General features: G+C 45.7%; 1 protein-coding gene across 5 annotated transcripts in view; it reads right to left on the reverse strand.

Moving 5' to 3' along the window:
- The window catches only part of LOC114765751 (multiple epidermal growth factor-like domains protein 11), a 64,707-nt gene extending 53,542 nt beyond the window's left edge, over positions 1-11,165 (reverse strand). For 4 of the 5 annotated variants that reach the window (XM_028956163.1, XM_028956162.1, XM_028956161.1 and 1 more), the window contains exons 1-6: positions 10,855-11,165; positions 10,173-10,306; positions 7,415-7,508; positions 6,447-6,548; positions 4,542-4,642; positions 3,235-3,327 (exon numbers count right to left, since the gene is read on the reverse strand). In XM_028956163.1, coding sequence (XP_028811996.1) covers positions 3,235-3,327; positions 4,542-4,642; positions 6,447-6,548; positions 7,415-7,503 — 385 coding nt within the window. In that variant the 5' untranslated portion in view covers positions 7,504-7,508; positions 10,173-10,306; positions 10,855-11,165. Of the gene's footprint in view, positions 1-3,234; positions 3,328-4,541; positions 4,643-6,446; positions 6,549-7,414; positions 7,509-8,373; positions 8,500-10,172; positions 10,307-10,854 lie in introns of those variants that run through there. The other variant, XM_028956160.1, reaches the window with a different exon arrangement.
- Positions 11,166-12,602: the final 1,437 nt, after the last annotated feature.

The following is a 12,602-nucleotide window of genomic DNA, read 5'->3' on the forward strand; positions in this document are numbered from 1 at the left end:
AACACTTTGATTCTGAACATATATTCTGTTACAGTAAATCAATGAGAAGCTCCGCCCACATGTCTTTATGAATAACCCCACCCCTCACTGCCTATATGAGTTCTCTACTCAACCCTCCGACTCTCCCTGCCTGCTGATGATTCCCTAACTGCTGATGATTTTGCCAACTTCTTCACAGGGAAGGTTGAACAAATCTGTAAGACATTCTCCACCACAAATCCTACTCTACCCTCCAGGGTAGATTCAACAACTGCCCTAAATCAGTTTTCTAAGATCAAATCAGATGAAATCATTCAGATTATATCTACAGGCAATCCAACCACCAGATCCAACCACCAGGTCCACTAGATCCAATCCCTTCCACAATGCTCCAAACCATCTCTCCTGACCTCATCCCTTTCATTTCTTATATCATAAACAGCTCAATCACATCCGGCCATGTACCATCTGCATTTAAAACAGCCAGGGTTCTTCCAATCCTAAAGAAACTCACAGCTGATTCTACAGATGTCAACATTTACAGACCAGTTTCTCTCCTCTCATTTCTTTCTAAAATCCTTGAGCGCTGTGTCTACAATCAGCTATCACTTCTATCACAGAACCTCCTGGATCCTAACAAGTCTGGCTTAAGAACAGCTCATTCTACTGAGACGGCCCTTCTGGCTGTTTCTGAGAAGCTATATGCGGCCAGATCTGTACTTATTCTCCTCGACCTCTCTGCAGCATTTGACACCGTTAACCACAAGACTCTCTTGTCAATCCTTAAGAGGCTTTCCTCCCTCTGATCTACATGCTGCTTCCAAAATCTCTGCATGTCTAACCGACATCTCATCTTGGATGTCAGCCCATCACCTCCAACTCAATCCCACCAAAACTGAACTAATATTCATTCCAGCAGATTCTTCACCACATCAGGATCTTGCTATTTACCTGGACAACTCATAGCTTTCTCCTTCTACAACAGCCCGCAACCTGCAGCAACACAACTGATCTTCAACCTTCCCAAGTTCTCCACACCACCCCTCTGCTACGTTCCCTCCACTGGCTCCCAGTAGCTGCATGCATCAGGTTCAAAATACTGATGCTGGCCTACAAAGCCAAACATGGGGTAGCACCATCCTACCTCACAGCCCTTATTACACCTCGCACTGCACCTCGTATACTCCGAGCCTCCAGTACTGCTCGCCTTGCCTTAAATGTAAATGTATATATGAGTAGCCCCGCCCCCACATGTCTTTATGAGTAACCCTGCCCAACTTTGTCCATACGAGGTACCCCGCCCCACACTGTCTGTATGAGGCACCCTGCCCTAATGCCTAAATGAGTAACCCTGTGATCTTTTGCAGCCTGATCAATAAGCATGTTTTATAAAAGGGAGAGAAGAAGATTTTGTTTCGTGGTTTAAGGATGCAACTTATGAAAAATGTCTTTCTGGCTTGCTTGTTAAAGTGAAGTTCCCTTCTACACCAGCAGAGGCCACATCATGAACAATAATTTCTCTTTATAAAGCAGGAACAGAACAAATGACACTAAAAATCTTTACAACAATCTGAAACCTGTCAAACTTCATATATTCCACATCCAAATGCAAATATCCACAGATCCACAACTGATTTGAAGTGGAAATCTGGATTCTCATGTAAATTTGAGCTCCCCTTCCGCTCTTCATCATGCAGCAGTTTTATAACTTTTGTAACCTTTAACTTTTCAGATATTTAGAAGGGGCTACCCATGACAGCTCAGCAGAAGATGAGGAGAAAGTACGGGACACTGAGAGAAGACCTCCTGAGACACAAGAAAACAGATGGATGCAGAGGCTAATTCACCCGCCATTGATTTCCCATTCCCATGAATAAATGTCATTATTTCTGTCCCTCTGATGAGGTTCAGTGGAGCTGGGATTGATCCGGATTTGATGTAAAAATGGTGTGAGATTCTGCCTGAACACAATCCTATTAAATGTCTTTAGATGTAAAAGGACTGCAGAATGACAATTTTCAGGTCCACTGCTGTGTATGCGGCTCCCTCATTTCCCACATGTGCTGTTCAGCACATCTGATAGCGGGTAAGGAAATGGAACCGTAATCGAATCCCGATCCGCCAAGGTTCCACTGAGGTCCCCTTGATGAAGGTACCGTCCCCACACACTGCTCCCCGGGCACCTGTCATGGTGCCCACTGCTCACCAAAGGTGATGGTTAAATACAGAGGACAGATTATTACAGTTTAATGCAATTAGCAGATCTGTGATTTAATCAGTTAATATCGAATATTGCACACTTTACTGATGTTAGCACGAGGTGCTTGTCAGGGTGGGAATGGGAAGGAGGCACAGAAATTTGACATCTTTTCAGTGACCGATATTTAATATGAACACACGGCTCGACGGGCAGAAAGTAAACGGAAAGTAACCTGTAGGCGTGTGACGCGAAGTCAGTAACTGACCCGAACAGTAAAAAAAGGTAACATGCAGTCCACATTAATGTTGCAGCACCTACTGGGTGCTGCATGCTCGTTTTAAATGAGTCCGTGCTGAATAGGGGACAGCTTGGAGTGATCAGGACTCTGCACCCGCTGTGCTTCAGCACCCGCTGGGCGTCACAGTGCTGGAACATTTCACTTTAAAACAGCACATTTAAGCACTAAATCCCATTTTAAATGTTCCATTTATTTAAAAGATAAATGTATATTATTTTTATTTCCACAACCTGCACATGCTTCTGCACTAACCACCTACACGTAAAGCCAAGCTGACATTGTTTTGCAGTTGACATTTTGTACAAATATTATGTCAAATTCACCATCATAAATGCTGATATAAAGCTGTGCAGTGATCAGTAGCATTTTTTTGTTCTGTTTAGGAGATCGTACATGATCTATTCCCCAACGAGAGGTCAAAGAGAGAGAGAAAGCAAGAGAGAGAGACAACCAGAGTCTCAGATCAGAGTCGAGCGCAAATGAATCAGCAGATCCGCTCCTCCATTCACCTGCTACAGGCTCATTCTTCACCCAATCATCTCAGCACCATGGGCTGAATGAAAAGGATGAGTGGAGACAGCGGTCAGATCAACATGTGACCCATCAACCCGTCTGTGTGTGTGTGTGTTTAGTGTGTTTTCTCCAAATGCATCTTAACTCACTTTCACTCAACCTTCTGTAAATGAAGTAATAAAGTCTGATAAACAGTAAACTCCATCTTTCATACACACAAACACACACACGTGTGTGTACTCACCACTTGAACAGTCCAGTCCTCCCCAGCCCGGCTCACACTGACACGTGTCAGGAGACACGCAGCGTCCATGCACACACTCCACCGTACACAGCGCTGGGGGAGCAGATAACAACACTGTAATTCATCATCAGTATCATCACAGAAATCCATAAAACAACATACTGATCATGATCAGTATTACAGTTTTTTACAGACACTAGGACACATTTCTCAAGACTCTTCACACAGTGAGCACAAAATAAGTCCATTTGGGCTAAACTGGGGATAAATTGTAATTGTTTTGGCACAAAATGCATTCAATGACTACATCTCTCAAATTTCATGAATTCTTTTCTCACACAGACACAACAACTGCCAAAAAATCTTTGTACGTACAGGACATTTTGCACACGCTTACATACTGTTCTCAAAACTGTTAAACTTATGTTCAAAACAATAACATAATGCAAAACTGAATAAGACCGCAAAATTCATCAGCAATATTGTTTTGAAACATATTTTAAATCTAAAAATGCAGTTTAACCAGCCACAGCCGATTCTCATCGTAGATGAACATCTACACAGGTGTTACGCTTTCAATTTCATTACAAAAAGAGACGACTGCTGAATATGTTTTTTTGATGTAAATATGGACCCAGCCAGAAATGGAGAAGTGGCTGAAAGAGGAAGAAGAGTGGCTGGGAGGGGGCGAGGAATACGTATGCGCGGTGGAAGAAGAATAAGAGGAAGATCAAGAGCTGTAGTCTCAGATGAGATCACAGCTACTTCTTTCCTAGGCGTATTGATGACATATGTGATGGGGATGAGAACCTGTGGCCAAATGGAGAAGACCGAGTAGATTAGCATTACTATTGTATCTGTATCAGTGGATGGTGTGTATACAAATTCTTGTATTTTGGAATTACAAAAAATAAAAATGAATAAACAAATACTGATAAATTCTGCATCATGTCTGATTCATTCCAGTAACATATATTGCAATTATAAACAGAGATGTGTCCATGTTTTACACAAGAAAACACTGTGTAATGCTACATGTTGTTAGTGTTTTTTAGGTCATTGTTTTGTGGGTGACAAAGTGTGTTTGTCGGCTGTCAACCTCTGCTAGTGTTCTGGAAGAATGAGTTTATTTGAGACCTGAATAAAGTGTTTTGGTAGTTGTAGTGCATTTTGAATGTGAAATGAACTGCTTTGCCAAGCTGAATGTCAGTTAGGAGAATTGTGTGAAGAGTTTTGCAAAAGTGTTGAGAAATGCGTCCTAGCGTCTGTAAAAAACTGTAAAATTGTAGTGAATCCTGTGGACTTACGCACACACAGGTCTCCTGTCTCATAGTAACCAGGGCAACACTGGGAACGACGGCGATACATGGTCCTCACACCGCGCCGGTACGCCGTCTTATAACTGATCCTGTGATGGACACACACGCACACTAGAGTGACCAGATACAAACAGACCAAACATTTCTGGTCTGTGAGTGTGTGTGTGTGTGTGTATGCATGAGTGTGTTTGTGGCTGAAAGTGTGTTTGTGTGTGTGGGAGTGTTTGTGAATGCGTGTGTGTGTGTTTGTGAATGTGTGTTTGTGTGTGAGTGTGTGTTTGTGAGCGTGTGCATGTGTGAGTGAGTGTGTGTGTGTTTGTTAGTGTGTTTGTGTGTGTGTGTGTTTGTGAATGCGTGCGTGTGTGTGAGTGTGTGTGTGAGTGTTTGTGAATGCGTGCGTGTGTTTGTGAGTGCATGCGTGAGTGTGTGTTTGTGAGTGCGTGCGTGAGTGTGTGTGAAGGCGTGTGTGTGAGTGTGTGTGTGAGTGTTTGTGAATGCGGCGTGTGTTTGTGAGTTAGTGCGTGCGTGTGTAAGTGTGAGTGTTTGTGAATGCGGCGTGTGTTTGTGAGTGTGTGAGTGTGTGAGTGTTTGTGAATGCGGCGTGTGTGAGTGTGTGCGTGCGTGAGTGTGTGAGTGTTTGTGAATGTGGCGTGTGTTTGTGAGTGTGTTTTTGAGTGTGTTTGTGAATGCGTGCGTGTGTTTGTGAGTGTGTGTTTGTGAGTGCGTGCGTGAGTGTGTGTTTGTGTGTGTTTGTGAGTGCGTATGTGCGTGAGTGTGTGTGAAGGTGTGAGTGTGTGTGAGTGTTTGTGAATGCGGCGTGTGTTTGTGAATGCGGCGTGTGTTTGTGAGTGTGTGTTTGTGAATGCATGCGTGTGTTTGTGAATGCGGCGTGTGTTTGTGAGTTAGTGCGTGCGTGTGTAAGTGTGAGTGTTTGTGAATGCGGCGTGTGTTTGTGAGTGTGTGTGTGAGTGTGTGAGTGTTTGTGAATGCGGCGTGTGTGAGTGTGTGCGTGCGTGAGTGTTTGTGAATGTTGCGTGTGTTTGTGAGTGTGTTTTTGAGTGTGTTTGTGAATGCGTGCGTGTGTTTGTGAGTGTGTGTTTGTGAGTGCGTGCGTGAGTGTGTGTTTGTGTGTGTTTGTGAGTGCGTATGTGCGTGAGTGTGTGTGAAGGTGTGAGTGTGTGTGAGTGTTTGTGAATGCGGCGTGTGTTTTTGAGTGTGTGCGTGTGTGAGTGTGTGCGTGCGTGTGTGAGTGTTTGTGAATGCGGCGTGTGTGAGTGTGTGCGTGCGTGAGTGTGTGAGTGTTTGTGAATGTGGCGTGTGTTTGTGAGTGTGTTTTTGAGTGTGTTTGTGAATGCGTTCGTGTGTTTGTGAGTGTGTGTTTGTGAGTGTGTGTGCGTGAGTGTGTGTTTGTGTGTGTTTGTGAGTGCGTATGTGCGTGAGTGTGTGTGAAGGTGTGAGTGTGTGTGAGTGTTTGTGAATGCGGCGTGTGTTTTTGAGTGTGTGCGTGTGTGAGTGTGTGCGTGCGTGAGTGTGTGAGTGTTTGTGAATGCGGCGTGTGTTTGTGAGTGTGTTTGTGAGTGTGTGTGTGCGTGAGTGTGTGTGAAGGTGTGAGTGTGTGTGAGTGTTTGTGAATGCGGCGTGTGTTTTTGAGTGTGTGCGTGTGTGAGTGTGTGCGTGCGTGAGTGTGTGAGTGTTTGTGAATGCGGCGTGTGTTTGTGAGTGTGTTTGTGAGTGTGTGTGTTTGTGTGTGTGTGAGTGTGTGTTGTGTGTGCGTGCGTGTGTGAGTGTTTGTGAATGTGGCATGTGTTTGTGAGTGTGTGTGTGTTTGTGTGTGAGCATGAGTGCGTGTGTGTGTGAGTGTGTGTTGTGTGTGTGTGAGTGTGCGTTACCCACCGGTGTTTGGTACATTTGAACCAGTTGAGGATGTCGGTGCATCTGCTGTAGTAAATCTGGTTGAACGGGTGAGCGTAGGACTCCTGCACCGTCACCGCGTAGCTGCGAGGGACAGAAAGTCCAGTTAGAAGACGGACCGAACTTCTAACGTGCGCCTGCTGGGTCCCTCCAGACGGATAAAGAAATCCGCATCTGAGGAGAGGAACGTCGTTATCGGGGAGACGGAGGCGCTCGTTCTTATTGATCGTCGCCCGGCCAGCGCTCTGATCAATCGGAGAAGTTCCTCTCTCACGCCGAGACATCGACGTCCACCTGCAGACGAAGTGGCAGTTCGCTCTGTTCACCAAACATACTCCTTCACAGCCGCGTCCCGCCGGACCTGCAGGCCCATGTCTGCATTTATGATGTTGGGGTGAGACCCCTGGATGGGGAACAATCTGAAATATGCTTTTTAAAGAAAGCATTTTCATTCGCTCATGCCAGCCTTTTCTATGGAAATTCTAAATGTCCGAATCCATCTAATGAACAATGAACATTGGACATGAACTGTCACGTCCATGCGGGTGCACGGAGAGGAGTACGAAGAGTGACGAGGAGACGAGGAATGAAGGACGCTATCACCTGACATCACGAAACCGGGGTTTAATGGTGAATCACAGGACATTAATTGGTGAACACGGGACATAACGTTAAAGACCCGACAGCGAACAGAAACGAACAGGGCAGCTTTATACGTTTGACACAGGTGAAAACGATTAGGGAACATTTCACATGACAACAATGAAACAATGAGTATCGGACCGGATCGCGACATGAACATTACAAAGTTTTAAGATTTAGCTAAATAACCATTTCAATGTAGTCATTTTACAGATAAACATCTTATAAAATATTTTTGTTAAAAATCTGCACCTGTCATGAAATTTAGAATTAGTCTCACTATTGTGTGAACTTGTCCATGAACTCACCTTTCCCAGTGGCTGCACACATTCGGGTCTTCGGGGTTCAGGGCCACAGAGCTGGAGAGGAGAAGCACGCCCAGGAACAGGGTCTCCATACCACCTACACACACACAGAAGGTTTCACATGTAAAGCAAGGCTCATTTCAGGATTCCCCGACTACAGGAACACAGAGTGGCAGATATGACCCTGAGATGGTTTCTGGTCGAGTGGTCGAGGTGGTGTATGATCAGGCTCGGGAAGATCTAATTCAAGATTTACTTCACGCGGGCCCAGCCTCTAGTGAAAGTGAAGTGGTTGTCATTGTGATACACTGCAGCACAGCACACGGTGACACAGTGAAACGTGTCCTCTGTGTTTAACCGTCACCCTTGGTGAGGAGTGGGCACCATTACAGGTGCCTGCGGGACCATCAAGGGGACCTCAGTGGCACCTTTGCTGATCAGGATTCGAACCGGGGCCCCTGATTACGGGGCCGCTTCCTTAACCACTTGGCCACCACTCCAATTGGTCCCTGCGTGATGTTCCATCTGAAGCAGGGATCACAACGGTTCTTCTAATCCTCGGGAAAATCGCATAGCAGCACTTCAACTCTGCATTCTTCAAACGCGGCACCACAACATCCCCACCGCAAAAAAAGATTAATTTATGGAGAGCAGACACCAGCAAAGTCCTGACCTTTCACCCAGATGACCAACAGACACTTACAGATCCTTTCAGCTCCAAGAACTTCCACTAATTTAACATCAACGTGTCTTCAGCACCGGATCCTAATTGGTGGACCAGCAACTCCACTGGCAGTTCCACACTAGGTTCACGCTACGGTTCTAACGACCGAATGTAACAGAATGAGCTGCACGTATTCAAAAAAACCTTAAAATTAATGCAAAAAATTAACTGGTTAGCCAGTAAAAAGTAAAGTGCCATTTCAACAGAGTGGATGTGGGGAAAAGAGGCCACGACTCACGTGACACGAGGAACTCAGGTTTGCTTCACACAGTGAAATGTGTCCTCTGTATTAAACCATCACCCTAGGTGACAGTGGGCACCATGACAGGGGAGCAGTGTGTGGGGACGGGACCTTCATCACGTTTTACTCCACCAAGCCACGCAGAGCAGACTGTTGATCTGTACGTCTGGGGGCTTCACTGCAGACAGAAATAGATTTTTCAGTCCGTTTCCACACTTCAGTTGCCACCATGTGGTCAATCGCCGCGTTCAGCATGACAGAAGCATTAAAGTGCAACAAAGCAGCAAATGGAAACTTTCTGTTCTCAACAACAAAATTTTCATCTGTTCTCTTCCCTCAGGAACGTAGAGAACACTTACACTCACTTACGGCATTTATCAGACGCCCTTATCCAGAGTGACTTACAATCAGTAGTTACAGGGTCTCCCCCTGGAGACACTCGGGGTTAAGTGTCTTGCTCAGGGACACAATGGTAGAAAGTGGGGTTTGAACCCGGGTCTTCTGGTTCATAGGCGAGGGTGTTACCCACTAGGATACTACAACCCGACTACCACCCAAAACTTCTCACTTTCCTCAGCATCCTCACATTTTTCATTAACAAACCCAGAAACACACACCAAACCAGAGACAGGCGTCCAGCGATGGGCCCACGTTCCCTGGAACTCACCCCCCCGGTCCTCAGTCCATTACTCTTTCGAGAGCAGCTCACTGGCACTAATGAAGCACTCGTGTGGCTGCAGCTCTCGTAATTCTGCTCCTGCAAGCAAACACAAAGATGGGCTCTCCACTCATCTGAGGAGCAGGTCAACCCTGGAGCACAGAGCACTTCTCAGGTTGGTCCTGGTCTCCCGCACAAAAACAAGGAGAAAACAAATCCCATAATTCCCCAAAGAAAACAGCGGGGCCACCACGATGGACCACAAAGTTTATCAAAGTATTTCAGTACACGTACTGAAATATACGAATGTCTCACACAGACCTCAGAAAATCTAATGAAACTCTTACGGTTTTAATTGAGTGTATATACCTCAGTGTATTTGTATTAAAGTGACTGGACTATAGGAGGTAGAGGTGTGTTTGTGTGTGTGTGTACGATATCTGCTGCTCTTCAGATCTTCACTCCTCTCCGTGGCCCCGGGCTCTGGACCCTAATGGCTCCTCTGGTCTGTTAACAGGGTGACCTGAATCTCTGTATTGTTCACCTCCAGCTCAGACCACTAAAATGCATCCAAGCTCTTTCGTCAGAGAAAACAAAACATCCTCCATAATTCAGAGTCTGGCTCCAGTCTGGAATATTAAACCTTTACAGGCATTTCATACAAACAGATTTCAGTTCAGTTTTCTATACTATTTTCATAATTTTATTATTTACAGTGACCTGATAAACTATGTGGACAACTCGACTTCCAACTGGACGTGACCACAGGACCACGCATCTCCAGTAATGACCGGTGACCATCACCCACAGCAAAGGATTCCTTAACCATATATTAATTATGATGGTGCAGATGGATACCATCTCTTTGATAAAGTTCATCCCAAAAGCTGATGTGTGGCATGCATGAAGATAAACTGCTCATACTGATGAATTCTGACAATGAAAGTGGATGTACACACAGAACAAGCTTCAGCTCTGAAACTCTCATTTAAATTCTAGTGTCATTCAAAGAAGAAATGAAAGGTAAGGGTTCAGGGTAACGACAACCATAACTATTTAACTGTGCTTTTCAGCTTTGAATAGATATTTTAGTGGATATGAAACGGCGACGACGCATGGTCAAGGTACATGTTCTCACCTGCTCAGTTTGGGAGGTGCTGGATGTTCCAGGATGTAGACGGACTCCTGTCTGCTCCTCTCCTCCTCCGCTCCATCAGTCACGCGCCATTTAAAACCCCCTCTGACGTCACTCGTGGCTCAAACCACAGGAGCCTAAACGTGAGGAAGGGCTACAAATTCACATCTTTCCACACTTCTTTACGTTCTTCACTTCCCCCCATCTTCATGAAAATGAAGCCCATAAAAACACTGTACAGAGATGATGCAACCTCTTCAAATGTAAGGCATGCAAACCTGTCACTTAATTATTGTTTATGGCTTCGAAATGATTGATCAGATTTTTAACCAAACCTGCAGACCAGGTGCCCACTAGAGGTCCACGATGGATGTAGCATTCATCCACGTACTGACCCTTGAGGCACAACAAACGTAATGCAATGTGTCTCTCTGCTCTGACATCACAGGATGGAAACAGGAAGACAGTGACAGGTGATTCCCATTCAATTTAATCAGCGCCAATCTGGAATACTCACTCAGTCACTGAGTTCTTACCACGAAACGACTCAGTGTCCTGCTCAGGGACACGATGGTAGTAAGTGGGATTTGAGCCTGGGTCTTCTGGTTCTTAGGCGAGGGTCTTACCCATTAGGCAACTACCAGCCCATATATACTGACTCATAGATCAAAAGTGTGATACTCACCTGCTCCTTTGCACGATCAAGTCCACTCGTTTCGTGAACATCGCTGTTTCATCGGCGTTGCTGCGCTTCTGCCCTGACACGTCGATAAATCATGTTCAGAAAACGCTTTCATTTTTATTTTAGGGATCTTGATGAAAAATAACAACGAAGACATGAAACCGCCGTCCCCCCGGATTCCAGTGGCGTTTGCATTCGTATTTGCATGGCAGGGGTTTTTATGACACGCCGCCGACTATAAATACCCGTGTATGAGGTGTGTTCGAGCTTGGAGGTGTCAGAGCGTGGTCTATAAGGTATTTCTCTCACGTCAGATTATTTTGGGCTGAGAATGGAAAACGGAATGGTGGTTGTGGAGATGATTCATGTGAAGCCCTTTAAAATATATATATATATATATTTTCCCCATTTGCCTGTTTCCTATTTTCATGATGAGCTTGAATATCATATATCTTCGGAAAGATAGACCTTTAGTCCTTCTGTTCTCTGTACATTCATTTTTTTTCAACTGCACGACTGCTACAAGCACTAAGAATCATTTGGTTCCTTCAGCTAAGGTGACAATAAATCACATAATTCTTCTAATGATCACAAGGAACAGACCTCCATCACAGACCCAACCCTGGAGATCTAGACTCATCTGTCTGTGTGCTTTTTTGTCATTTTGAATGAACGGTGTTGTTTAACCATCTTTTGCTCATATACCCTGCCTTCAGGAACACACTCTGGCTGACCTGCAAGCTGTAGAGATGAACGGCAACTTTACTAACGGCTACTGGGAAGCCGTGGTTCTGTTTAATACTGGGGTCTTCATCAATGTCTTCTGTATTTTGCCACTAAGCTGCTGGACAATATTGCTCATCACCAGAGACGTGGGCGGGGTCGCCTCTGAGGTCTTCACCCTCAATCTGGCTGTTTCCGACATTATCCTCAGCGTCGGAAGCGTGATGATCCCTCTGGAGATATTCGCTGCTCTGCGCCTCGGCCAGGCGTCCAGCTTCTTCTCCGGCTTCCTGATCGCCGGCCGCCCGCTGTTCCTGTGCTATATCTGTGTGGAGCGCTACCTGGCCGTGATCCACCCGCTTCTCTTCCTGCGGCTCAGGCCTCTCCGCTACCGGGCGGCGGGCTCGGCCGCGACCTGGCTGGTCATCCTCAGCTGCGGTCTCATTCTGTCGTTCAACGCGGCTTTCATTCTGTACATATGGAGCACGTTGTGTTTGACGCTGTTCCTGGTGAAGCTGTTCTGCTGCCAGGCCATCCTCAGGGCTCTGAAACGGCCTGCGCCAGGAGACAGGAGCAAGGACCGGGACGGAGCCAATCAGGCCAAGATCAAAGCTTTCAAGGTCATTCTGTTCTCGCTGTTGTCCATGTCTGTGTCGTATTTGCCTCTCGGAGTCGTGATGACAATTGCACAGATGATGTCCATGATTCAACTTGGCGAATCGGCGATTTTCTTCCTCATGGCTGTCACCGGTCTCACTCACCCTCTCCTTTATCTCCAGCGTGTTGGAAAGCTGAAAACCTGCTCCTCTGCTGCCCCCTAGTCCATCATCACTGAATTCGCTCAATTTTTACTATGTCAGTTGGCTTTTCGGACAGATTTTAAGATATTGATTTGAAGGTCTTCCTGGACTGTCTTAAACCTTGTCCATACAAGACCTGTCAAGGCACAAAAGCGCGGAGAGCTGCAGGCCAGATCACATTGAAATGTTACCGTTTTAGAGTTTCTTGGGACCTCCAAAAATATGACA

This window comes from Denticeps clupeoides, chromosome 16 (assembly GCF_900700375.1).
Source record: "Denticeps clupeoides chromosome 16, fDenClu1.1, whole genome shotgun sequence".
Classification (NCBI taxonomy): Eukaryota; Metazoa; Chordata; class Actinopteri; order Clupeiformes; family Denticipitidae; genus Denticeps; species Denticeps clupeoides.